This window comes from Scedosporium apiospermum (genome assembly GCF_000732125.1).
Source record: "Scedosporium apiospermum strain IHEM 14462 chromosome Unknown SEQ_SAPIO_0165, whole genome shotgun sequence".
In the NCBI taxonomy this organism is placed as follows: Eukaryota; Fungi; Ascomycota; class Sordariomycetes; order Microascales; family Microascaceae; genus Scedosporium; species Scedosporium apiospermum.
This window is the reverse complement of record NW_015971866.1, coordinates 1,435,369-1,462,199: the sequence shown is the minus strand read 5'-3', so window position 1 is coordinate 1,462,199 and position 26,831 is coordinate 1,435,369. Positions and strand designations below refer to the sequence as shown.

The 26,831-nt window shown below is 50.6% G+C and overlaps 7 protein-coding genes and 3 pseudogenes across 7 annotated transcripts; 6 read left to right on the top strand and 4 right to left on the bottom strand.

The window, feature by feature from the left end:
- SAPIO_CDS10565 (2-oxoisovalerate dehydrogenase subunit beta, mitochondrial) lies at positions 1 to 1,200 on the top strand (the record flags this gene model as incomplete). The annotated part of the gene is made up of 2 exons (XM_016784135.1): positions 1 to 563; positions 621 to 1,200. The coding sequence occupies 2 exons, from the start codon at positions 1 to 3 to the stop codon at positions 1,198 to 1,200; spliced, it is 1,143 nt and encodes a 380-aa protein (XP_016638957.1).
- Positions 1,201 to 1,676: 476 nt separating this feature from the next.
- On the bottom strand, positions 1,677 to 3,086 carry SAPIO_CDS10564 (2-oxoisovalerate dehydrogenase subunit alpha, mitochondrial; the record flags this gene model as incomplete). The annotated part of the gene is made up of 4 exons (XM_016784134.1): positions 1,677 to 2,447; positions 2,537 to 2,669; positions 2,750 to 2,876; positions 2,942 to 3,086. The coding sequence occupies 4 exons, from the start codon at positions 3,084 to 3,086 to the stop codon at positions 1,677 to 1,679; spliced, it is 1,176 nt and encodes a 391-aa protein (XP_016638956.1).
- Positions 3,087 to 3,936: 850 nt separating this feature from the next.
- On the top strand, positions 3,937 to 5,437 carry SAPIO_CDS10563 (uncharacterized protein; the record flags this gene model as incomplete). The annotated part of the gene is made up of 3 exons (XM_016784133.1): positions 3,937 to 4,059; positions 4,127 to 4,198; positions 4,265 to 5,437. 3 exons carry the CDS (start codon positions 3,937 to 3,939, stop codon positions 5,435 to 5,437), a joined length of 1,368 nt encoding a protein of 455 aa, XP_016638955.1.
- Positions 5,438 to 6,343: 906 nt separating this feature from the next.
- Positions 6,344 to 8,403, top strand: SAPIO_CDS10562 (uncharacterized protein; the record flags this gene model as incomplete). Its single annotated transcript, XM_016784132.1, has 7 exons — positions 6,344 to 6,520; positions 6,576 to 6,628; positions 6,685 to 6,847; positions 6,927 to 7,169; positions 7,226 to 7,420; positions 7,492 to 7,817; positions 7,938 to 8,403. 7 exons carry the CDS (start codon positions 6,344 to 6,346, stop codon positions 8,401 to 8,403), a joined length of 1,623 nt encoding a protein of 540 aa, XP_016638954.1.
- Positions 8,404 to 9,359: 956 nt separating this feature from the next.
- Positions 9,360 to 10,169, bottom strand: SAPIO_CDS10561 (Fumarylacetoacetate hydrolase family protein; the record flags this gene model as incomplete). Its single annotated transcript, XM_016784131.1, has 3 exons — positions 9,360 to 9,490; positions 9,568 to 9,913; positions 9,975 to 10,169. 3 exons carry the CDS (start codon positions 10,167 to 10,169, stop codon positions 9,360 to 9,362), a joined length of 672 nt encoding a protein of 223 aa, XP_016638953.1.
- An 830-nt stretch (positions 10,170 to 10,999) lies between these two features.
- On the top strand, positions 11,000 to 13,697 carry SAPIO_CDS10560 (annotated as a pseudogene; the record flags this gene model as incomplete).
- A 462-nt stretch (positions 13,698 to 14,159) lies between these two features.
- SAPIO_CDS10559 lies at positions 14,160 to 14,756 on the bottom strand (annotated as a pseudogene; the record flags this gene model as incomplete).
- Positions 14,757 to 16,686: 1,930 nt separating this feature from the next.
- SAPIO_CDS10558 (Acetoacetyl-synthase) lies at positions 16,687 to 19,039 on the top strand (the record flags this gene model as incomplete). Its single annotated transcript, XM_016784129.1, has 5 exons — positions 16,687 to 16,797; positions 16,864 to 17,373; positions 17,437 to 18,153; positions 18,222 to 18,824; positions 18,881 to 19,039. The coding sequence occupies 5 exons, from the start codon at positions 16,687 to 16,689 to the stop codon at positions 19,037 to 19,039; spliced, it is 2,100 nt and encodes a 699-aa protein (XP_016638952.1).
- Positions 19,040 to 22,920: 3,881 nt separating this feature from the next.
- On the bottom strand, positions 22,921 to 24,393 carry SAPIO_CDS10557 (annotated as a pseudogene; the record flags this gene model as incomplete).
- Positions 24,394 to 25,219: 826 nt separating this feature from the next.
- On the top strand, positions 25,220 to 26,250 carry SAPIO_CDS10556 (uncharacterized protein; the record flags this gene model as incomplete). Its single annotated transcript, XM_016784128.1, has 2 exons — positions 25,220 to 25,620; positions 25,689 to 26,250. The coding sequence occupies 2 exons, from the start codon at positions 25,220 to 25,222 to the stop codon at positions 26,248 to 26,250; spliced, it is 963 nt and encodes a 320-aa protein (XP_016638951.1).
- Positions 26,251 to 26,831: the final 581 nt, after the last annotated feature.

The window sequence follows — 26,831 nt, the reverse complement described above, 5'->3', positions numbered from 1 at the left end:
ATGCCCTTCAAGTTCCGACCCATGAGAGGCGTTGCTGGCCGCATCTGCCGTTATTCGACGAAAGTAGAGAGTACACCCGCGCGACGATTGAACCTACCAATTGATTTCGGCGTCACTCCTCTCCTGCATCACAGCAGAGATACTCTTGCCACCGCTCCAGGGCTGCCGAAGACAGGAACCTCAACGAAGCTGAACCTGTTCCAAGCAGTCAACTCAGCCCTACAAACAGCGTTGAGATCTTCGACCCGAGTGTTGTGCTTTGGCGAGGATGTTGGCTTTGGCGGCGTGTTTCGGTGTACGACTGGATTGCAGGACGAGTTTGGGCGTGATAGGGTCTTTAACACCCCCATCTCAGAACAAGGCATCGTCGGGATTGCGATCGGAGCCGCCGCCGAGGGCATGAAGTCCGTGGTCGAAATCCAGTTCGCCGACTATGTCTTCCCTGCCTTCGATCAAATCGTCAACGAAGCAGCCAAGTTCCGCTATCGCGAGGGGGCCACTGGTGCTAATCTTGGGGGTCTGGTTATTCGCATGCCCTGCGGCGGGGTTGGACATGGCGCTCTGTGAGCCTACCAGGTATGTGTATGAAGGCGAAAAAAGAGTACTAACGAAAAATCTAGGTACCACACACAATCTCCCGAGTCCCTATTCTGTCATGTCCCTGGCTTCCAGGTCGTGATGCCTCGATCTCCATCCCAAGCAAAAGGCTTATTACTTTCCGCCATCCTTGACTCTAAAGATCCTGTTATCTTCATGGAGCCTAAAATTTTATACCGCGCGGCCGTCGAGGAGGTACCGGATGATTTATACACTCTACCATTGGGCAAGGCCGAAGTAGTGAAACCCGGTAAGGATCTTACCGTCATCTCTTATGGTCGTCCGCTCTATACGTGTTTGGCTGGTATCCAGGCTGCAGAGAATGAGCTGCGGGGCCTCAGCGTTGAGCTTATCGATCTACGCACTATATATCCTTGGGACCGTGAGACTGTGCTCAATAGCGTCCGAAAGACGGGACGGGCCATGATTGTGCATGAAAGTATGGTCAACTATGGCGTGGGATCAGAGCTAGCAGCTACAATCCAGGAACACGCCTTATATTATCTCAAGGCCCCCGTCCGCAGAGTCGCTGGCTGGTCAACGCATACGGGTCTTGCATATGAAAAATACATCTTTCCAGATGTTGCGAGTTTGTCGCCCTAGTCATCGCCTGTAGAGGCCCTTTGGGATTGTCGCTAATAGTTCACCACAGGGGTCTATGACGGTATACTCGAGCTTATGGCAACGGAGGAGTAGGTGGAATGTACTTGTTGGAAAGCCAATGCCATGTGGATATCATGATTTAATTAGACTACATTCAAACCCCATTTATCTCTTCATATCCCCTTGCTTTGACCTCGTGAGATAACCGTCCCCTTTTCCGACTACGTCGAGTAGTTATAACTATAATATCTCCATTAAAGATCTCATCTTCCACGTATCCCATGTATTATGTTGTCGGGAATCGGGATTGACCTATGGGTACGTCGAAGACCGTTGACATCATAGATTCTTCTACTTTAATTTAGGCCCATTCAATGTCTATAGCATGGTTTAATACAAAGATAGTAAAATATGAACAAATCGTCTATTGCTAAATACAATGCAGCTTCCGAACTTCAACACTCGATGGAAGATATTTACAGACCTTCAATGCCGCCTACGTGTTGCTCGGCATCGTATTCACCCGGATACTTCTGTATCAGCCGCTTCAATTCCTCCCTTTGGGACCGGGCCTCTTCTGTCAATTCAGCGTAGACATCATCAAAAACGGCTCTCAACTCCGGCTTCTTTTCTCTCTCTGCCATGGTGAGCTCCCGAATAACATCCTTACGTATCTGCTTTCGAGCTTCCGCGTCTAGTTCCTCGTTCCAAACCCCTTCGTTCTTCAACCATTGAAAAAGCCTCGAAATGGGGTCACGTTGCGGGGACTTCCAGTACGCGACGTCGTCTGCGCTGCGGTATGCTAAACTGTCATCGCTGGTGCTATGGTGTGATATGCGGTAGCTCATAAACTCGAGCAATATGGGCCGTCCACCGCCCTCGAGAGCTTTCTCCCTGGCTGCTTTAGTGGCCTCGTACACCGCAAAGATGTCCGTGCCGTCCACGCGCAGAGATTCGATGCCGTATCCTCGTCCTCGGCTGGCGATGCCATCTCCTTTGTATTGCTCTGAGGCAGGAGTCGAGATTGCAAACCCGTTATTGCGACAAATGAACAAAACCGGGCTCTGTATAACAGAAGCTATATTCAGAGCGCCATGGAAGTCGCCCTCGCTCGCGGCGCCCTCGCCAAAATAGGCTACAGCCACCCGGGGAGGACTAGAGGTGTCCTCTCTATCTTGCATCTTCAGAGCATACCCAGCGCCGGCGGCGTGGGGGATTTGCGTTCCGAGCGTCGACGCCACGGCGTGCTAGTTGAGAATGAGGTGTCAGCGTTGGAGATGAGCCGAGCGAGTTCACTTCCCCAGGGACAACGACGAGGCGTTGCTTCAAGACGTACCACCCCTACTTTGCTCCTCCCGCTGTAATGAACGGGCATATTTCGCCCCTTCCCGGGGTCATTGCAGTTGGCAGCCAGCTGGCTCATAAAATCCTTGAGCTCAAATCCTCGCTGGAGAAACACACCATGCTCCCTGTATTGAGTTGTTATGATATCCCGTGGGCCTAAAGCGGCGGCTGAGCCAACCATGAGTGCTTCCTCTCCAGCAGATACCTATTGTGCAGGGTAAGCTTGTTGGTAGCGCAGACCAAGCCTTTCATCGCCGAGGGGATCAATACCATGTAGAAGCTGACACGGCCGTGCCGTTGGGCGTCGAACATGATGGCGTCCATGATGTTGACTTTATGGGGTCGGGCTCTGTTAGTTTTTTGCAAAATATTTATCTATTGGCTGATCAGGACATACCAGTCAGCATGTTCTTGTACCACTTTAACACCTCACTACTTGTAATATCAGATGACATGCGGCTCTTGTCGTCGATTCTGTTCATGTCGTTCAAAACACGGAAAGTCGGAATCTTGGGCGCATTCGACGGCACATCCCATTCCATCTCAAAGGTGAAAGGACTCTCAGTCGCCCCGGGGAATCTTGGCTTGCTAATGGGAACGGCAGATCAGCTCGACATGTCACGATTGCTAGCTGGGATGATCTGAAAGCTCACGGTATGTCGACCTCTGCGTCTGATGACAAACTTCGCCGAGCGTTGACCCCCAACCTGGAAACCTTCAACTGTGCACGCAGGGTTGCGCGACTCCAACGCAAGGCACTCATCTCGATTCGGGATATTCGGCGTCGTCCTTGAGCTTACAGATTGAAAGGTGGAAGATCCAGCGGCCTCTTGTGTCTTGATACAGCCAGTGGACAGTTTCGTGGTCTTTTCAGTCCCGGCTGGGTGTCTTGCAGTCCGAGGCCTCGGCTATAGCCGGCTTCCGGGGTAGGTGACGAGCCGTCGCAGCAAAGATGCCGACATAACACGAGGCCGAGCCGAAACATGCCGCGAAACACCGTTTCATGACACGGACCTTTCTCTTGTACCAATTTGATAACTCATAACCTTATCACCACGACCCCATCTGGCGCGGAACTCCCGCCTCGCTCTGCTTTGGCTTTCAGTTTATGCATCCCGACCTTCCGCCCGTGACAGCTTCCCCTCCAACTGCCAGAAAGCCAAGAGACACGATGTACCGTTTCTTTAGACAAGCGAAGCCAATGACAGAAATACGGGCGAGTGCATCATGGTATTATTCCCTTGGTGTTAGAAATTCCGCCCGTCCAGGTGGTTTCTTCCAGAGCCGCTGGTTTTGCAAGACTCCGGAGTTGCTCGCGGTGAAGCCCTACCTTCTTGCTGACATCGGCGAAGGTTGGTATATTTCAAGCCCAGCAAAGAAAGAAAGAGAGACATGGTAGTAACAGCCTCAGGGATTACGGAATGCCAGATCATCTCATGGCTGGTGAAGCCTGGGGACGAAGTGCAGGAGTTCGACCCAATCTGCGAAGTGCAATCTGATAAAGCTTCGGTAGAGGTATGAAATTCGATGATGCACCAACCTGGGGCACACTGTTTCATGAACGTCACTGAAGCCTCCGCAGATCACCTCGCGATTCGAAGGAAGGATTGAGAAGCTCCACTATTCACCTGGTGACATGGCAGCAGTCGGCTCGGTAAGCCTCCCAGGGGACCGTTTATCCCGAAAGACCACCAAAATACTGACTTTCGTAATTCATTAGCCACTGCTTGATATTGATGTTGAAGATGGAGAAGAAGATCTAATAGAGGAGTCATTCACCGCTGATTCCCCGATCGAAAACGATAACGAAGCGATAGGGACGACAGCATCAACCGAAATATCCAAGCCCCCAGTCCAAACACTTGATCCTGTCTCAAGGTCTGAGAGCAGCGGGATAAAGGTAGACTATGAGAGCCTCTTTTTGAAGCAACAAAACGCAGCTCTCGTCTCTCCTGCTGTTAGGCGCATTCTAAAAGAGCACGATATCGATATCAACGAGGTTCAAGGGACCGGGAAAGACCAACGCATCCTCAAGGAAGACGTGCAAAGGGTCTTAAAAGCCCGTGAAGACATCGATGCGACGGAGAATCCTCCCCCCTTCTGGCCTAGCCCCGAGTCCAGCAACCGGAATTCTCCCATTGGCGACCGCCTTGTTACTTTATCCCCGATTCAAGCCCAAATGTTCAAGGCGATGACCCGATCCTTAAGCATTCCGCACTTTCTCTATACACATACGGTGGATCTCACGGAGTTTGTTCGCATCCGAAAAAGGGTTGCAACTCGCCCTGCGATAGCAGCTCGACTACAGACCGGAGATGGAAAGCCGCTTAAATTAACCTTACTTCCATTCATGCTCAAGGCGCTCTCTGAGGCTGTCAGTTCGTTTCCTATCGTCAATTCAAGGGTAGTCGAAAATGGCAAGACGGGCCATCCTACGCTCGAGATCAAGGGATCGCACAATTTCGGGCTAGCAGTTGACACACCACAAGGGCTCCTGGTGCCAGTGGTACGAAATGTTCAGCACCATTCTATTATGTCTCTGACAAGAGAGATTTCTCGCCTCGGACATCTCGCAAGGCAGGGAAAGCTCAAGCCCGAAGATATGCAGGATGCTACTCTGGTTGTAAGCAATATCGGTAGCATCGGTGGACAGGTAGTGGCACCTGTGATTCTCTCGCCTATGACAGCTATCGTCGCTATCGGGAAGGCCGAGGAAGTGCCTGTATTCGCGGTCGATAGCGACGGAAACGAGAGCATCGTCAAGAAAACCAAGGCCGTGGTGAGCTGGAGCGCCGATCACCGCATTCTGGACGGCGCAACTGTGGCGAGATGTGCGCAGCAGCTCGCACTCTGGCTTGAGAACATAGACGACATGGGTTTGGTTCTAAAATAGAGAGTTTTTAACAACCTTGCTTGCACGCGAGACGTTGGGTAACCCGGACGCCAAGTCGCTCGGGGAATGTCTGCTGAAATCGCCGGTCTATTCTCGGGATAATAAATATATCCGTATCCCTTCATAATCCGTAACTTTTGCTCGCATGTGGCGGTCTTCCTTATTTCCCAGTTCCTCTACCGTCGTAGTAAGACCGCCATCGAAATCATCACTTGGCCTCGTCCTGACCCGCCGAGCCGAGAACCTTAAAAAAATAAAATTAATTCATAAAAAGAACAAATGAAGTCTTTTAATAACCTACATAAATTAATTTCGATTATTCTACAAGTATAGATATTTATTATATCTAGATATACATAGCAGTTTACAATATGATGTATTGTTGAATTCGTCGATAACCTCGCTCCGCTCGACTTCGGCAATCACCGGAACATACAATTACTCCTCTCTTTTCAATTCATTCTCTAGTAGATCGGCTTTACTCCAGATACTAAGGAAGATGCTGGCGACCTCCTCGATTTGGTCAGGGTGCATCTTTAGGCCGCTAGCAAACGCCACATGCGCCCTTGGCCTGATGACCAACCCGAGCCCGAACCTGAACCCCGCGGCGGCAGCGGTCTGCGCGCTGCCTTGCCACATGGTACTCCTTTGGCCGGCTTCCAGACCCCGAAGCCGAGGCCAGGAGTGGCAGTAAACACCATCACAGAAAGAGGGATGGCACTTGAGTTGGATGTGCATTTTCCGTTGTACTGATCGAGGTACCAAAAGGCACAGGGCTTTCCATATATGACATGACTGGGATCGCAATCGTCGTCCAAACATGCCACAAACCATCTCGATCATTCCATCGACAGAATCACACTTGAGACACATCTGACCCAGGATCCGAAATCCATCCCCCTCACGATGACTTCACCCCTTTCGTCCCTTATGATGACTACTCCCCTTTCGATGTATCTATTCGGCCTTGCGCCAGCAGTAGCTGTTCTGCTGGTCTTGGTCAAGGTGGCCAAAGTTGGCAGCCGGCCCGCGGGCTTGCCTCCGGGGCCTCCAACCCTGCCACTCATTGGAAACCTGCATCTTGTGGGTCCGCCCCAAGAGCACCGGATTAGCTTCAATTCAGCTAATGTACTTTCAGATGCCCACGGATCGACCACACTTGCAGTTCCAGAAATGGGCTCAGGAATATGGGTAGGATGACTGCCATCAGTCCTTAGACACGTGGAGATGCTGAGACCCTCGCCTAGGCCGATTTACTCGCTCATCCTGGGAACGAAGAAAGTCATTGTCCTTTCCTCAGATACCGCCGTCAAAGACCTCCTTGATAAGAAGGGTGGCATCTATTCGGACAGGCCGGACATGTTCATTGGACAGAAGATTGCTAGCGGAAATCACCGCCTGGTAGTGATGGTGAGTGCAGATGCCCAAACCCAGGTGGTCGTGCCTCGACGATCCAACTTGATTCCCCCAAAACTAACAATGGCCATAGCGATATGGCGACAATTGGCGAATGATTCACAAAATGGTCCACAGTATTCTGAACATCAAGTCTGCAATTTCCTACGTTCCCTACCAGGATCTCGAGAACAAAGTGTTGCTCAATAGCCTGCTCGATACCCCAGAGGACCTCTTATTTCACATCAGGCGGTTCACCTACTCCTTGTCGACGCAGATGATCTTCGGTTACCGCTGCATTGACAATAAAGATCCCAACCTGTTGCAGCTTTTTTCGGTTAGTTTCACTTTGACCCAGGCCTTCCGTATTCATAACGATTGACTCTCTTGAAGTGCTTCGAGAAATGGGGCAAGCTATCCGGGAGTTCAAGCGCCCAGCTCGCAGACCTCTACCCTATCATGCAGAAGCTGCCTGAGATTATCGCCCCTAATGTCCGTTACGCCCGTAAACTCCACGAGGTTGAAAGGAAGCTATACGTCGGTCACTGGTTGAGATCTAAGAAAGCGCTCGACGACGGGACGGGATTGGTAAGTTGACGCCAACCATCTTCATCCGATATAAAGTTGACTTTGTCTTACTGACTATGGGGGCTCTTCAGCCATGCTTTTGCAACGATATCTATGAAGGACAGACTATTCATGGGTTTTCCGACGACGCTGCTGGCTACATGAGTGGATCCTTGCTTGAGGCAGGGTCGGACACAACAGCATCCACGCTCTATGGGTTCATCCTTGCCTTGCTCGTCTGGCCCGAGGTGCAGCGGCGCGCGCAGGAAGAGATCGACCGGGTTGTGGGGCCTAACCGACTGCCCACCATGGATGACTGGGACAACCTCTTCTACGTGCGGTGCTGTATGAAGGAAAGCTTGAGATGGATGCCAACAGTCCACTTGGGTGTACCGCATGCAGCCCTTAAGGATGATACGTACTTGGGTTATACTATCCCCGAGGGCGCGACAGTCATCAATAATGTCTGGCAAGTTAATGACCATCCTCGAGGCCCTGTAGAGCTTGAATCGCGCTAACAAGCGGGGTAACACTGCAGGGCAATCCACATGGACCCGGAGCGGTCTCCTAATCCACGAGTCTTTAACCCCGATAGATTCAAGGACGATCACACCACGCTCTATCAGTCGGCTATTGGAGATACGAAGAAGCGAGATAATTTTGTCTTTGGTGCTGGACGTCGCTTGTGTCAAGGAATCCACATCGCCGAACGCTCTCTGTTCCTCGGAGTTTCTCGACTGCTCTGGGCTTTTAATTTCTCCCCGGCTAAGGATGACTCCGGTCGGCCTATTCAGTATGACATTGAGGACTTGGTTGGGGGGATTACGATCCAACCAAATGACTTTCCAGCTGTCATCACTCCACGCACTAAGGAGAAGGTGGCTATCATCCGGAAGGAAGCTCGGGAGTGTCAGAAGCTGCTTCATCCCGAGACTGGTCAGTGGCTGAAGATCCCAGAAGGAATGGCTTTCAGTAAATGGACGCCACAGAAAGCTGTTGTTTAACTCCTGTTAGCTCGGGAGCGACAAACATCGGGACTCACTTGGTATGTTTTCGGGCCGGAACTCGCCCACTTATGTGGTTTATGGGCATGTGTCTTCTCATTGTCAATATTGGATAGCATTTGCTCCTTAGACTTGGTCTCTCACTGATATCGGACCTACTCTTCGCCGACGCGATGCCTGTATGGATTAGCATTCCGATATTATACAAACTACTAGGTGTACTTTGTTCCATTGATCTTGGGATGATCCAGTTGACTTAGTCCAGTACTTGTAGAATTGCCGCAAGACATGGGTTCGTAATGACATTTACAAAGTGAGACTCGGATATCCAAGTCGGGCCTATTTTCTTAATTGTCGTTCTTGTGAGAATATCCGCGGGTATATAGACTCTATCTCTCTCCGGCATATCTTGTGGAAAACGACCGGAACTCGAGTACAGAAAGAAGAAACAACATTCTATGACTTGGCTTAAATGCGCCGGGTGCGGCCAAGTAATTGCTACTGGGCAAAGTGATACATAAAGAGACTAACACATCTCATTAGATCTTAAACAGATCAATGCCCTGGGTCAACTAAAAGAAGATGGCGGTTGGACCAGGCGAGGAAGTTGGAGTCGCTATTAATTTTACGTCGCACTTTGGACTCTCAAGTTGTTTGTAAGGAGAGACTCTCGGTATTCGGCCAGTGATACAGTCTTCTTCTTCTTCTTATACGTTACTCGTATTTCACTTCGTTGATGAGCGTCCCAATTCCTTCTATTTCAACAATTATTTCATCGCCATGATTCAAGAAAATCCTCGGGGACCGCAAGAATCCAATTCCGGGTCCCGTACCTGTGAGAATGACGGTACCCCGCTCTAAGGTGGTTCCTCGCGACAAATACGATATTATTTTGGGAATCGAGAAAATCATGTCCCTGGCATGTCAGTCAAAAGGAGAAAGACGGTCGACGGGTTTTACTCATACCTTGTGTTGAAGTCCTGAACAACCTCTCCATTATACAAAGCCCTGACGCGGAGGCTGTCGGGGTTTGTCATCGCCCGTTTGGAGACAAGAACAGGTCCCAAGGGACAGGAGCTATCTAACCCTGTTAAATTGTGGGTTTGCAGTTAGTCACCGCCATAGAATAATGCCGTGAAACGAGGCTCAACGATCCCCCCTTACCCTTAGAGAATGACACTTGGCTGTCTTTAAACTGCTGTCGACGTGAACTAACATCGTTGCTGCACACATAGCCGAGAACATAATCCAAAGCAGACGCCTCCGGTATGTCCCGTCCCGATTCAGAGAGAACTACAGCGAGCTCGGCTTCGTAGTCACTTGTGCCGTCTTGTACGAACGGTGGTATCTTGATTAAGGAAGGTGATGGCCCTATCAAGGCAGTCCGAGGCTTGATGAACAACATAGGCTCGTCCGGGATGGGCAAATCTGCTTCCTTTGCGTGGCCGTAATAGTTTAACCCAATGCCTCGAATAATAGGGACCTCTTCTGGGGCAATTGGAGAGAGAAGCTGAGTGTGGTTAGTGATGTGATGCCGCAACTAGCGCCGGCTTCTGGAGTGAACGGCATACCAGCGCAATGTGCAGAACAGTGTCTGTGATCTGCCCGTTAAAGAGAGACCCCGATATGAGATTGACGTCGACTCTCTGTCCGCGTGACACGGCAAGGCCGACGTCCTGCCATTTGGTAGGGTCAACTTGGCCGAGATGAGCTTCACCATCCTCCTCAGCAATGAAACGAACTGCGTGAGTCCATTCTGAAGCCATGATTGTAGTCGGTAAAGGAATGGCTTTGGCGGCCAACCAATCTTCAATAACCATGTCCAACAGATAAACTTGGCAGTTTATTGCCAGAATCCTCTCGACGGACTTTGATTAACTCTCAGGCATGAGCATGGACGAATGCTCGGGTTCGGCGTCGGGTTTGATAGGCCTGTCCGTATTTCTGGGGTTGGAAGAGCCATGAACCCCACTCTCCGTTTTCTGGCAATCCCTTAACGGCACTCCAGAGTCCTTGGAGTGGGGCAAGTTAGAGCTCTGGCCGCAGCTGTAAGTGTTCCGTCCTGCCCAGTCCCACTTAGCCTCGAGCTGGGACCCTGCGTTCGGGTTCGGCCTCGGGTTCGGCTCATAGACGGGGTGGAAGCCGGGGATTGGAGGGGTCGCCATCTGCTGAATTGAAAGCTTGATTTCATACTCTGAAAGCGGTCTACATTCAAGAGTCGCACTTTGAACTTCACTTTGTTTACTCGATAGGTATCTTGATCCGCTGGTGTTGGAGATCGGCATGGGCTTTAGCAAGGTCCCCCGTGCCACCCGGAGCAGGGTCCATCGAGTTTTTGTGCAAGGGACGATATCCACTGGGATTAGAGGCGTTAAAAAGCCAGTCACTAGACAAGCGAATCTTATTTCGCTAGAACATCTTGAAGTCCAAAGCGGATTGATCATCATCGATATACCGACCTCACCGGCTTCTCCGCCCAGCAACAAAGAATTTCATTCCCCTTTGACCACGTACAACACGAACCTCCGTCAAGCTACCTCTGCTATTAAACATTATTATCCTTTTTGGCACACATTTCGGGCAACACTCCACTACCATGGAACCAGACTCAGATGAAATGCCGCCGGCGCCGGCGCCGCTCGGAGCAGGAGGCAAGCCGATTCGCAAGCGAGCTGCCCACGCCTGTCTTCGATGCCGCGCTCGTAAGGTCAGATGTGATGTTTCTCTGCATGGCCGAGCTTGCATGAACTGCCAGCTAGATCATGTGGATTGTGAGGTGCCACCACGACTAAGGCGGAAGAGAACACTGTGAGTATGACATTTATGGGGCCAGAGATCTTGACTTTTGCGGCATCAGCCTCTGATCTATTTTCAGTCGTCGCGGTCAGCCAGCCCAAATACTGCCGGAAAAGCCAGAGACGAAACTTCCACAAGCTCATGCTTCCAAGACCGGCGATGGAAGCCATAGCTCGCTTGAACTCCAAGTCGATCTAGAGGCGGACTGGTCAACGCCGCAATACCCCAACCCCTTAGAGCGAGAACAGACCCTGAACACGGAGAGGAAACTTTTGATGGGAGGCTTGGGCCTTGTGGACTCTTCTCTGGCTCGGGTTAGAGATGTCCCTGACGATCTTTGGTGTGATCTTCACCGTAGCGGTCATTCGGCACCATCGGCGTACGCATCATACGCCGACTATTCTTTTCTTACAATCGGTAACCTGCAAGATCTACCATCTGAAGATCTTCAGTTCCTCGACATGCAAGGTTGTTTGCAAGTTCCAAGCCGCCCAATTCTGGACGAGTTCGTTCAACAATATTTTCTACACATGCATCCTTTGCTCCCGATAGTGAACGAGGGAGAATTTTGGGACACGTACTCTACCTCCTCACGCGAGTGTACCGATAAGAAGAAGATATCGCTGCTCGTTTTTCAAGCGATTCTTTTCTCGTGTTGCAATGTAAGCTTTCTTAACCTTCTCGAGACCTCACGGGTCAGCTTTCTTATTGATCGTCCAAAAGTATGTCCCTCAGTCAACTCTGAGCAAACTTAGACTTAACAGCACGCGGAAAGCACGTGCGGCCCTATATCGCCGAGCGAAGCTACTTTTCGATTTCGACTCAGAAGTGTCATACGTGGCAAAATCTCAGGCTGCACTACTCCTGGCGTCCTGGTCATTCCCTGGCTCTAACGTGTCTCACAAACCCGGCGTTCCGTGGCTTTCAATCGCAATACAGCACGCCAAAAATGCGGGCGCTCACCGATACGAGGATTTCGGAACTTCGTATGATCACGCCGTCCTCAAGCGGCTGTGGTGGTGCTGTATAGTGCGCGACCGCGTCTTCAGTCTCGTCACCCGCCGTGGCATCCAGATCGACTCTAGTCAGTTTGATTCTCACTTCAGGCCCCCCCTTGGGCTATTTGATCTTGCCGACGAATTCCACCGGAGCAAAGTTCACGACCTCAGCACTAAGGTCCAGCTGGCCAAGATCTTTCATCTCCTTGTCGAGCTATGCATCGTTCTCACCGATATACTACAGCTTGCTTTCCCGATTGAAGACAAGCTCAGGCGCTTCGGCTCGCAGATTGAAGACTCGGGAAGCGTTCATGAATGCCGTATTGCGCTCTGCAAATGGGAACGGAAAGCCTCCTTGCGTCTTCCGAAGTTCGACATGGCATCCTCCACGACTTCCGATGACCACGACCACCACGATTCAGTAATCCTATACACAACCTTACTACGCATGTACTACTAGTAAGCACTCAACCTTTACTCTTTTTCTCGGTCCGAAGAACTCAGCTAAACAATAGTGTGTCCGCTAGTTCGTCAAAGGTTGTCCTGAGTCACCACGAATTATTTCATCTGGTTACGGCGTCTCATGCACGGATTGACAGCTTTTCCGATGCCATGACCCTACAAAGCAACGGTTCAGAGCTTTTGGATGCCGCTATGGGCACGACAAGCTGCCTGGAGAAGCTGTTGCGGTTGCGCCTGGCCCGCTGGCTCCCAATCAGCGCCATATCATGCACAGCCCTGCCGCTTCTGCTGCACATCCTCGATGTTGAAATCCTGTCTTCGTCTCAGTCAACGCACTCTCATAATGCCAACTTCAATAAGCATCGACTCGAAGTCTTGCGAAAAGCAATGGAGACGTATGAGTTCCAGTACGAGGGGACGAACTGGATTAACGGCGCAATCAAGCGCATTGTCGGGCTCAAATCCGTGGCGCCAGCATTGGATCCGCCGAAGGCAGACGGTTCCTGTCAACTTAGGTCCGCCAATGTCAATGGTTGGATCAGAATGCTCACCTTTCAGCCAGGCCGGTATCTTCACCTCGCATTTGCTATCGATTTGACAATGAGCAGGGGACGTCTCCCGGACAAAGATTCCCTATGGAACTTGAGGAAGTTTGTCGTGCATGAAATTCCTGCTGACACAATACGGTTAGACGAGAAGTCGGCGGACGAATTTTCAGAGCCTGAGGACGCTTGCTCAGCCCTCCTGGCAGGGGAAGGTGACCAGGATACAACTTCTAATCTGCCTGAATCTGCAGTAACCCAGGCTGAGAATGCTTTCATACACCTAGAGGATGGCAGGGATGTTCACTGTGCTGACCTCTTGGAGATACAAGAGATTGGTGAGACACAGGCGACGACGTGGCTGACCGAATCTTTCGAAACAATTGCCGACCCAGGTTCATGGGCCGGCGGCGAGTTGAGGTCACAAGAAATTTTAGGTGGAGAGGGTCTAGATGTTCTCTCGGAGTTGCTCGATGGGTCAATAAATGTCGGTTGAGCTATCCTATTAGGGTAATGTCGCGTCGCGATATCTGGCAGTTCACGCGCGGTAATTGCAAGTCGGTTGAGTGGCTATTCCCTCATGTACATCAAGCTCCGGTAGCTTTAGTTCCGTATTATCTACACTGGTTAACCACGCGCTCTAGACGAACTCTGCGAGATATCACCGAGCTGTGGCAAATATCGCCAAATGTCACAACTTCGGTCTCCTCACCAAGAGTTCAGCATTGTTGGGGAGTATCTAACCCAGTCATATGAGACTCCGCACGTTTCCTAACACAACCCTTCCTTGTCAACAGTTGCTGTTGAGGGGCATGGTCGATGTGCTTAAGATACCTCGTCAATGTAGTTACTACTCTACTTTCTCAGACGCGTAATACATGATCCCAGACTGAAATCTTCCCCTTCCATCTGGTATGATACATGATCAATTTCTGTCCCAACTCTCAACGACTCCATGCTACATGGCAGCAAAGTCGGGCAGTCCTCGAGGGCCGATTTCATGGCGCACCTTGAGAAGCTTCTCAGATGCCCCTTCATTGATGGCCCTGATGAGTCCCTCGGGATCAAAATCGGTACCAATGGGATTTTCCGCAAACTTATCGCTGTTCATGAAAGCAGTAGCCTCCTCAACCGTGTCGAAGTTGTCGACCTGTGTTTCCAACATGTTTCCGTCGGGGTCTTTGTAATAGATGCTCGTGGTTGGGCCGTGATTGACGCACCATACGGCGTTGATGCCGTTTGACTTGCGCTGACGGTAAGCATGAAGAAGATCTGCAAGGCTCGAAAAGGCGAAGGCAATGTGTTCCAAGCCACAGGTGTTAGGTGCCTTGGCAGCGGTTTCAGGTATGCCGATGAGAGCAATACGATGATGCTCGTGATCAAAGGTGACGAAGGCGATCATCTTGTTCCTATAGGTGACAGTACCGCCAAGGAACCGAACGTAGAAGGCGGTCATTTTTTCGAGATCTGCCGTGCGAAGAACGACGTGGGCCAAGGTAGCAGGCGGTAGCACCTTTGCGCTCGGCGCGTCGTAAGTTGGGATAAACTTCGTCATGATGAGGGGGGATACTGAAGATCCTAGATTTCGCCTGGTGATGAATACTGGTTGTGGCGATGTAGAAGGCAGCATGGAGGAGGCACCAGATAGATATGTCTCATCTCGTGGGCTCTGCAAGCGCCGTGCCTCTTATTAATGAAGCCGAAGCCGAAGCCGATCGAAGCCGTTCTGGTAACGGCCCGCGGGCGTCGTACCTACCCTAGCCCGAGCATTTAGTCCCGGGACTTAACAGCGGACTACGACCACAAATTTTCTTCCTACGGTAAAGCAATCATCGCCCAATTTTTACCATTTGAAGCATGAGTTACGTTACGCAAGACACCATCTGGCCAGTTTTGGTCCTTGCCGACGGAGTCAAGGAAGTTATCGCCAAATTCTACGAATTGGCAGATTGCAGCCAATCGGATGCAGGACCAAGAATGGCGAGCGAGGTTTTCACCCCGGATGCTTCATTGATCACACCAACGGGTACTCTTCAGGGAAGCACAGGCACGCATTCTCTTCATATTGCCATCAAACCGTCACACATCATTCTAATGGGAGTATAGAGATCTCAAGAAGCCGTGAGGCCGCATGGATTGGTGTTGCCTCTCGAGAACATCGCGTGTCTCACGTTTTTGCCTCCAGTGAAAATGGCTTGGACCTGATGTTATGCGGAAGCTTAAGGTTGGTTAAAGAGAGCGGAGAATCAACGGTGACTCCATTCGCTTCTCGCCTCCAGCTTGACAAATCAAGCGTTAATCATGGAAGAGCTCGTTTGAGTTTCGTTCGTGTATACGTTGTACGGGAAGCCTCCCCCTTCTTACATTTTGTTGTTACCTTCTTGTTTTATTCTGTTCACCAGTCTTTTATTCCGGATCGGGGTGGCTAACCACGTATGAAAAGGGCTAAAGGGCTTGCGTACAGCATAGAGGAAGAAGACCTCCCGTGGTGGGTAGAGATGAAAGGGTTTCTTCCTGATTTGTCCTGAGAGTTTGTCAGTATTGAAGCAAAGATATCGAAGGTGGAATAAGTCATAGATAGCAACATAACCACAATGACAATTTAGAATGAAGAAGAACGAAGTAGTGTATTGTGAACCAAAGTGTCCTTCTCAACCTGTCTAGAGAACAAGTACAAAGGTTTCTGCGTCGATTTTGCCACATTTCTTGGGCCATTTTGCCTACGAGGAAGACCTGACATCGGATGGTAAGTCAGGTAATCTAGATGACTCCTGGCTGAGGGCCCTTCCAGAGGCCGACATTGCTAATCTACCATGTATGTGTGCCTGACCCCACAACCCAGTCTTTCCTCACATACCAAATGTAACAAGTTTTCAAGGGCGTGTTCTCCAGCAGCTATTACATAGAACTTTTGCGAAATTCATCTCCCGGTGGTAAGAAATCAACGTCCGATCCTGATAAATACCCTCTTACACCATCCTTTACAACCATCATCCTGTGCTCATCGTGCCCATCTGCGGTTGAAGCGGGCCCGATTAAATCCCGGCAAAGCATGATGACCATTATCTGCCAAGTAATAAGCATTTTAATGGAGTGTCTTACTTGGCGGTTTGTTACATGCCACTAGTTCCGCTTTCCATCAAATGCGTTGTTCCTGCAGGGCCCAAGCAAGCACGCATCTTTCACTCTTCAAGCGCTCGGCCTTTTGGTTCCGCCAATAATATGAGTAACAGCCAAGGCGGCATTCAACAGAACCCCGGCCCACCCTTGTCTGGCTCGGCTTACCGAAAGCCCGAACCAACTCGCCGCCCGAAGCCCAGGTTAAATGTATTACAAGAGCCGACTGGTTAGCCACTCTATCGCCGAGGCCCACTGGGTATTGGAATAATGGTCCATAATTCCCGTGTGTACTTGAGCTATTTATTAAAGCTCTATGCGCCGTAAAGGTGACGTTCTCTGATTGAGAGTTAGGCTCGAGTGACAAGATGGCAGGCCAGGACCTGCCTCGCAAGCTCTGGGAGCCAAGAAATCCAAAGACGACTCAAATGCACCTTTTCATGGAGACCATAAACAAGAACCATGGTATCCAACTTGAGGTGCGAAGGCGTTTCACCCGCAAACGTCAACGTCATTAAGGTCCCGAAGCTGACGGACAGGTGCAGTCATTCCAAGATCTTTACGAATATTCCACCAAGCATCGCGCCGCCTTCTATGCAGAGCTGTTCAACTGGGCAAATATAATCTACACCGGCTCCGCCTCTAGTGTAGTCGATGAATCCGCTGAAATTGATACTGTCCCTCGCTGGTTCTCCGGCGTCAACCTCAATTGGGCCGAAAATATACTCTATTCCCGCGACGCCTCCGCTACAAGCCATCGAGGTGTTGTCGGAAAGGAAAACGACAAGATTGCTTTCACAGAGATACGTGAGGGCAACACTGAGGTGCGCCATTTTTCGTGGGCTGCGCTACGCGAAGATGCCGGCCGTCTTGCAGCCGCGCTCAACAGACGCGGTATCCGAGAAGGCGACCGGGTGGTAGTCGTTGGCTCCAACTCCCTCCACACTTTGCTCGTATTTCTGGCGACTACATGGCTCGGTGCTATCTTTGTCAGCGCGTCTACTGATATGGGCGTCGATGGAATCTTACAAAGAACTGTTCAGATTGACCCCAAGGTAAGCGCAAGACATATCAGAGAATATATTGCCTTATTGTTGACCTTGACTAACTCACTTAAGCTTATATTTTTCGACAGTATTTCTGTGTACAATGGCAAGGTGATAGATCTTACTACGAAGATGCGCGAAGTCATGGATGGGATGAGGTCTTGTAAGAATCTCTCTGGTCTAATTGTCATGCAACGGCTTGACGGATTCGTCGATACATCTACCATTCCCGGTTCCGAGACATTGTCGTCCCTTCTCTCGGGGGCTACTGCTGATATATGCCCGCCTTTTGTTCGGGTGCCCTTCCATGCCCCGCTCCTCATCTGCTACTCGTCGGGCACAACCGGCACTCCGAAACCTATCGTCCATTCAGTCGGAGGAGTACTTCTCAACCTTATCAAGGAAGGGTGCCTCCACGATTCTGTGTCGGCTGACTCGGTGATCCTTCAATACACGACTACAGGCTGGATTATGTACGTTCTGCAGGTAGCCAACTTGCTCCTCGGCGCTCGGGTTGTAGCATATGACGGATCCCCTTTCATGCCGGACCGGACGACTCTAGTCAAGATACTTGCTCAGCAACGCGTCACTACGTTTGGTACAAGCCCACGCTGGATGCTGGAAATGGCAACGAGCGGCATTAATCCAAGAGATATAGCTGACCTCAGTGCGCTCCGAATGGTTACGTCCACCGGCATGGTGCTCTCTGACCGTCTATTCGAGTGGGTATATGACTCTGGTTTCCCCCCATCGATACACCTGATAAACAAGTCCGGCGGAACAGATATTGTGAGTAGAGGGTTCCATCATCTTCCCTTGGATGTGCCTATGAAGTTTGTTTCTAATGTTATTTTCAGGCAGGGTGTTTCGGCACGGGCAACCCATTGTCTCCCGTCTATGTGGGTGGGACTCAGGGCCCGTCTCTGGGGGTCCCTATCTCCATCTACGATTCCTCTGGAGAGGATTTTGGGACCCCTGTGCCGCTAGGGACTATTGGAGAGCTCGTTGCAACAGCAGCCTTTCCAAACATGCCATGCTTCTTTTGGGGAGACTCATCTTTACCGGCTCCGGCACTTGAGGGTTCGAAGTACTACTCAAGCTACTTCTCTCGCTTCAAGCACGTGTGGGCTCATGGTGACTTGTGCATGATACACCCTCAGACCTTGAATATTCATTTCCTGGGTCGGGCCGACGGAGTCCTGAATCCTTCCGGCGTACGTTTCGGGAGCTCGGAAATTTACTCCGTCATTGACGCCAACTTTTCCGAGCAAGTCAACGATAGTTTATGTGTAGCTCAGAGAAGGCAGAACGACGCGGACGAGTCTGTTATTCTTTTCTTACTCATGCGCGATGGCCATCGCCTCAGTCGCCGACTTATCTCGGATATTAAGGCGGCTATTGGCCGAAGCCTAAGCAAGAGGCATATCCCGAAGTATATATTTGAGACGCCTGAGATACCGGTAAGATAAACCAGATCGTCGGATCAATCGAATACACTACTAATACCAACGCCCAGATGACTACAACACATAAAAAGGTGGAACTACCGGTAAAGCAGATTATCTCCGGTTTCAAGATCAAGCCGAGTAACTCGCTGCTGAATCCATCAAGTCTCAATTATTTTTACCAGTTTGTGCAAGTTGAAAAGATGGCAAGGGGATTGGAGAAATTGTGATACGAAGCAGTCGTGGACACGAGTAGAACGGTGCTGTGCTCGGTCAACGTTGGACAACTGTATTCTATTCCAAAGCAAGGACCTACTTTTATTTCCTCAATGGCCGTACTACTCTCTAGCACCAAAGCTACCTTATTCACTCATCAATTTTCACCCATCGCCCAGAAACGTAGACTTCTTCTAGAGTATCCAAGCGCTGCTTTCAGAAGGGGGCGGCCTCGCCGACCCTCTCTACATTCCCTGCTGAATAGCTGATATTAACTATCAGCTATAACAGACCATGTATTTCCTTCCAGAAAGACAGAAGTGAGGAGCTTTCACACCCGCAGGCTAATACACCCTGGATTGACATGAGCGATAAGTCACTCAAGTCAATATGGCCCACGGACTCAAGGGTCTAGGCTTTAGGCATCAAATAGCCGAGGTTTATTTTTGAAGTCATTTTCGATAGCTTCCTAAACAAACTGTTTGGAGTGCAGCATTGGCAACCGGACCAACTCCCACATCACAGGAGACGGGACACCAAGCTCGAAGGTGTATCTATTTACGCCATTCCTAAACTAGAATCTTCCAAAGTCATCCATCGATTAGCGTGAGAGTGAGGGAGCAGGAGCAGCGGTACAGCAGTCGATATCATAAACATCACTCTTAGCCCATTTATGTTGCAAAGTCGCCATTAAAGCAGCGGCTCCCAGATCTTATCACAGAATGCAGGCGAGGGCCCTCTACACCCCCTCCTTCTCTAACTCTTAATTCGACCGCGCCGTCGTTCTCTTCGGCGCCGAGCATGACAACGTTGGGAACATCGCCGCCGTCACTCCCAAAGCCGTCGTCCCCGCTAAGACCCAGTGATCGCCTTTCCTGGTTTAAGGCCCTGCCAGCACCTTCCCATGCGGCGTCCTAGGACACCTACTAGATTACACACTGGCATATCCTTCTAGGTTTTACCATAAATAAGACTTACATAAAATCCTCAAGCCAACTATCATCAAGAATTTCCTCGGATCGCAGATTAGAAGCCCTATTATGGTTTAGAGAAAATAACACCGCTGGGTTATGTTGATCTAACCCATGTAGATGAGTAGCCAACTCCTTTGGTGTTAGACAATGAGCTTCGACCGATACTGGATGAGGGGGAACTAGGTTCGGAATCGGATTCTCTATCCCAATTCCTAGGAAAGCTCCATTGCTAGTCGCAGGCGACACGGGAGAACCATCCACTGTTGGCTCGCTGTTTCCCTGAGCAACACATTCCGCAGGTAAGTCAGCAATGAGATCGTAGTCGGGGTCTGAGTCAGACCGCTGCGGGAACGCATGGTTGATGGACGCATTCGCGACGACATTCCGCGCCTGACGAACGAATTCCGTGGTTTTGGTGAAGGCCGCTTCTCCTGAGGTGATGTACTCTAGGCGACCGAAAAAGCCAATGACAATTTCCATCAAGGCAATGTCCTCCCGAACAGACTCCTCGGATGGGTTCGCAACTATATGAAAGAAAAGGGAAGTGAGGGCAGTGAAGGGATAATAGAACACCAGCCTATAAGAAAAACCCAAATCAGCCACGATCGGTCCTTGTGATTCATGCTCGTACAGGTAGAGCGTTCTTGAAAGCTCGGTTTACTTACCAACCTGGAGTAAAGCTCTCTATATCCAAAAATTTCGTGAGCAAAATTATCGCCCTTGCAGCTTCCATGTGCGTGACCTCAGCTGAGGAGGATATATAATGTCGAGAGTCCTTGCCATCTTGAGTGAACATGGGAGTAAAGCGTCGATGAATAGCGCAGAGCAGATAGTAGTATGTCGAATGTATGACAAGAAGCTGCATTTGCGAGGCATGTGACAGGCCACGGGTCTTCCCAAATGGCTTGCCAGGCTGCAGGCTAGGCGGTAGGGTTCTTCGCCAGGCATCCAGATTTTTCAGAATTCTCGTGGCGTCTTGTTGGAGCTCCGCAGCCGGCAAACACAACCCTGAAGCTGAATAAAGCTTTTCTGTAATCATGCCGCATATCCGGGCAAGCTTAACTGCACACAGAAGAAGGTCGACGCTGTGTCCATGCGGTGTCAACTCTGAACCCCGCTCGATACTCAGAACCGTCCCTGCTCCGTGGGGAAAGGCGCAGCTAATCTCATGGTCATGTAATACAGGCGGGCGGCCGCAACGAAGAGCAATTGTCTTATCAAGACAGTAAATGACCCAGAAAAGCCGGTTTCTCTCCTGTTGTTCCTTTTCTGAAAGTCCCCATTCAGGTGGCGGGAAATGATGAAGGGCTAAACTTTGAGCCAGCCGTGCAGCCGCCGACGACATCGTGAATTCCAGGCGTTGAGGGCTCGACATGCCTTGGGCAAATACTGTCATAACAGCTAATGCCTGCACTGCTAGAAGATCTGTGGAGGCGTTGATCATTTTTGACTCGTAGTACATAGCATTCTGAAAATAACCCCAGGCTTCGCGACCAGATGCCTGAAATGCCTCTGGGGTTTCGTTAGAAAGAGCTGCTCGGCATCCGGAGGCGAGGACAGCGTTCAAGAGTGCGTTCCAGGAATACATTGTCCCTGATGCGTCTATCCCGTATTTCGCAAGTTGGTCCCCAAACTGGTCCCGATCCAAAATTGGGAAAAGGGTCTGAACCATCGAAAAATAGGCGTCCACATACCGGGCGAGATCAGAGCGCGGAATGGGTTTCAAGGGGGGAGGCGTTCCTGGCGTCGAAAAGTGACCTGGTGAAATGCATTTGGGCTGCCGCAGATGGCCCAAGATCGATTTCCGTATGTCGAGCATGCTGTTGCACAGGACTTGGGAATTCGAGACATGCCGTCGGATCCACTCCAGTCCTAGGTCTGAAATTGTCGAAATGCCAGATGAAGGGCCCGTATACTCGTCCCCGTCGATGGTTCTCATCCACACGGACAAGTGTGTAAACGGAGCGGAGTGGGGAGCCGATTCATCTAGTATCTTATCCAGGAGGAGTCCGCCGTTCTCGGCGTCATTGTTTTCTGCGTCGTGCCGAGACTGGGGGTTGGGTTGATTAACTTGAGGTGACAGTTGACTAAGCTGAGCTGCATCGGCCTTTGTAGGGTTAAGCATTCTACTAGATATGCTGTTCGTCGAATTCATGTCCGTGTCCGAAACACCATTGTCACAATCTGGAATAAGCGGGTTGTTGGAATCGTTGACGTGGTCTGGGGATGGAGGCACCCCCTGCCCGTTAGGCTCGGCGGACTGCGCACCTCGGTCATGTGTCAATTGATGCGAATTGCTCAGGGGGAGCGGCTGACTTCCACCCGTCGTAGAATTAGTCCAGCGACGCTTGCGGCGCTCGCCGGTGTATGTGCAATGGCTGGATCGTAGTCGGCAGTTTAAACAGGTCGGCTGTGTCCGATCACACTTGATCTTGCGCGCTCGACAGGTCACACACGCCATGATTCAGTCCGTCGCGCTTCGAGAAAGCATGTGAGGAAAAATATGATCGAGGTGACGTCCTCTTTGGTAAGTTCGGGAATGTGAGGAAGAAAACTTGTCAGCAAGTGGACAATGGGAGCTGACGGACCCAGTTTTTAGAAAACGCGGGGAAGTAGGCACGTGCGGGCGATGCAGGTGACTAAAAGCAGAAACTCGTGCTTCGATTGGCTCCAGACAATCGGTTTGTGGGGGAAACCGTCGGTCCCAGGTCGGTAACATCGGGTACCCTTGGGGTACAGTAGACTAGTTTAGAGCCTGCGGGGCAAGTTGACATCCGGGTCAACCGAAACCCCTCAAACCAAACACCGAATCTAGATATGCAAGGAACCCTCTTGAGACCTCGGGACCGACTCCCCAAGCGAAAATTTACTACCTCATATATTCACTCCAACCTTTTGTCGTTAAGTACATAGAGTATATACTACACTTCTACCCAGTTTAACTTAATTATCCTCTCAGGTCTCTCCCATATAGCCTCCTCGGGCAGCCCCCTCCAGGGCAGTCCTCCTTTAAGCTTGGTGAAAATTCCCGGCTCCGTCTTTTCTACCCCGACAACCTCGGCTAGCTTAGGTAGCCGCGTTAACCTGTTGTTCATGAGCTCTGTGACATGGCTATCAATTTCAACGTTGTTGCCGCTCTCATAGCCGTAGAGGCGGAGATACTCTAAATTAGGAGGAAGTGTGTCGATAAGCCTTAACTCGGGCTTCTGCAAAAGGGTCCCGCCTGGGTAGATCATCCCTAGGATAAACTCAATGCTGATGGAGAGGCGTGTTAAAGCCGTGTAATCATGCAGACTCCCAATCGTCTCGGATGTGTGGTCATCTTCGAGCTCAGACGCGAGGACTGGGCCTTCGCTAGTAGCAACGTCCATCTCATAGTAAGTGTCGTAGTCGTTGGGATCTTCTACCTCGTCGTCGTTCTGGTCATCGTCACTAAGAACAAGAATTTCTCCAGAACCCAAGTCCAGATCGAGTACTCGGAGTGTATCTTTATGTTGTCGAAGAGCCTTGCTCAGTAGAATCGGGTCGATGTTCGGCATCCCACTATCAGGGTAGCGCAAGCCCCCGAAAGATAAGGACAACTCCTCAAGACCAATAGGAACGCGGAGTATAGTAGCTAGCATGGTGGGATCGACATCTATGTGTCCGAAGTGCATACGCTTTAGGCACTTGGATGTCTTCGGTGGGAACACCTCCTCCGTCCTCGTATTGTAATCCGTCACCCCATCCATTGAGATACTAGCCATCTGGGGTAGCCGATGGACACACTTGAAAATATCAAGGAACTCGACGCTTTCATAGTACCGTTCATCATCCTCTTCCAGGCCTAGATGTTGCACGTGCCTTAATCTTTGAAGGCCTGGCCGGGGGGTTAGACCGTAGTTGGATGCGAAAAGGTAGTCTCGCAGGGGCCCAGGTATACTCCGTCCCGAACTAAGGTAGATCGTGCTGATGTTCTGACAGAGAGATAGCAGAAGCGCAGTAGTGGTGTCTGCAAATGCGTGGCAATGTTCCCGGAAGCCGTTCTGCCGTTCGTTTATGATGGTAGCGTCGCCAGAGGTCCCGGATGGTATAGCCTGAACCGCTGCCCCTGACCTCCACCAGTCCAGCGAGTCCAGCATCCGCCGCGTGGCCTCGGCACCCAGGCTAAGCTCTCTAACATATTTCTCTATGGCCGAGTGCTTGGGGCTGCTGAGAAGCCTCGACTGACCAAGGTGGCCGCGCGTGTATCGCAGCCAGGCGGCCAAGGCATCGCCACGGCCCATGCCCATAACGAATTCCTCGACGGGGAAGGCAAGACGCGGGTTTTCGATGTATGCCGGGATGAGCTGGTAAGCACGCTGGAAGTCATCCTCGGAAATCATACATATGCGCTTGTATTGAGCTGCCGCCATGCATCGAGACGCAATCGTACTAGAGAGTCTCTGGCCATTTTGGCAGACGCTGCGGTTTGATGAATTTCTAAGGCAGAGTGACTTGTGTGGGGCTGAGAGCCGAGGCAGGAGGCAAAACCGCATTCCCCAAGGTAGGCTTTTTGTAGCACACGAAGCATTACATGGAGACTGTTGCGGATTGAATATTCTATAGATTAAAAGTGAATAGACTGACCCTAAACGACGGCCGTCGTATGTACCATCTTCCCTCCTTGGCGATTCTTTTGGGGGGGAAAATTGACGGGGAACCGAACAAACACTGTGAGTGCCCGCCCAAAGGAAGAACAACCGAGTCAAGGGAAGACTGGGAAATGGAAATAATCACTAGGCGTATATGTGTATAGGAGACAATGATTTGCAGAGAGCGGGTTGGTGACAACGAAGGAGTCCACACTGTTTCGTCCCCCCTTTCTCGTCATCACTAACACGTGATCAGGAGGCTGGCAAAACCGGCAAAACCGGCAACACCAACTAGAGCAATCAGTTTCTGCACTTCGCGATGAGGCGATGATTGTGGGATCGGCATATTAGAAAGGCCGTAAAAATCCCCGCTCTAAAGCCGATAATAGGTAAAGATCCTCGGGGCAAAGCGACAATGCTCCGGAAAGTTCAAAATTTACCGCAAAGAATTAAAAATATTCGTCGATTGACTCGGAGGAATGGCATGCTTGCCGCATCACCAACTTTGCAGTAACTCCTCCTCCGGTACAATTTGATTAATTGCCATCGACAACTAAGCCAGTCGACAAATATTAATTAACCTCTGGTCTAACGATAGTGCCGCGAAATGACAACAGCAGATAGACAACAGAATCCGCAGATGGCGGTGGTGTGGCTCCTTGAGGAGCTCGGGATCGTGTCCATGTACCAATCGAAGCGCGACATTAAGATCCTCTGCCTGCAACGACTCGTTCGACTATTTGCGTTCGGCGCATCTACGCTCGTCTTGATCCCTTTCCTAGTGGAGCAACACATGTCCCAGGCCCACGTCGGGATTTTCATGTCCCTCACGCTCATCGGCAGCGTCGGTGTCAGCTTTATGCTAACTCTTTCCGCGGACAGGCTGGGCCGTCGGAGCGTTATCATTCTCGGCGCAGTTTCGATGGCTGCTAGCGGCTTAACTTTCGCCATGTCCAGCAGTTATTACCTTCTTCTCGGAGCGGCCATTATCGGATTCATTAGCCCAAGGTTAATCGCATTATTTCCTTAGTGTCCTGTCCTAGATTCTAAAAAAACCAAGCTAATCCTCAAAGCAGCGGAAACGAAGTTGGCCCCTTTCGAGCTGTCGAGGAAAGTATTGTTGCACATCTGACCCTCCCCCACCAGCGGAGTGATGTTTACGCCTGGTACGGCCTTCTTGGTCCCGTCGGGAGCGCACTTGGCGTCATCACCTGCGGATGGGTTCTCTCCTATGCTCATGAGCAATTGAGATGGTCGCATCTGGATAGCTACAGAGGTATCTTCTATGCCTATGCCGTTTTTGGCCTGATCAAAGCCTCACTGGCAGTCATGCTCAGTACTGCTGTTGAGTTCGAGCCTGAGATCGATAAACAAGTCGAAGGAGACAGCACCATCGCACGCGATCCTGCCGAAACGGCACCACTTCTCCAGAACAACTCTGCCGAAGGCCCCCCCATCGAGAACCAAGAGGAATCCCCACGGCCATCGCCTACCTTCTTTGGCGGTATCAGCCACGCGAGTATTCGAATTGCTCTACCACTCTGTATTTTATTTGCCTTGGACAGCTTTGGTTCAAGCCTCACTCCCCAGTATGTCGTCGCCGTTTCTCGGACTCCAAAGACCCGTCCCCCGCTTTAGCTAATGTTAGATTATATCAGATCTTGGATAATATACTACTTCCAGTCATATTACAAGTTAGAAGAGCGTAAACTTGGTACTATTTTCTTCACGACGGGCATCATATCTTCTGCGTCAATGATAGTCGCATCGTCGCTTGCAAAACGATTTGGAAATATAAAGGTATGGATCAATCTTCTTTCCGTCCCGCACTTCGAGGCGTCCGCCCAGCATTGGAGGCTAATAATCAACGACGTGTGTTGACGTACTAGACAATGGTCTTCACCCATCTCCCCTCTACATTATTGCTCGCGCTTATTCCACTACCTAACAATGTACAATGGTCCTTGTTATTCCTCGTCCTTCGTGCCTGCACGCAGTCTATGGATGTCGCACCACGGTCCGCCTTTCTCGCAGCCATCGTGCCTCCTAAAGAAAGGACAGCAATCCTCGGTCTGCTTAATGTCGTGAAAACAGCAGCTCAGAGCGTGGGTCCTCTTATCACCGGCATATTGTCTCAGTCAAAGCTGTTATGGGTTTCGTTTCTCTGTGCTGGCGCTTTGAAGGCATCTTATGATTTGGGTATTATCATTCTATTTTTA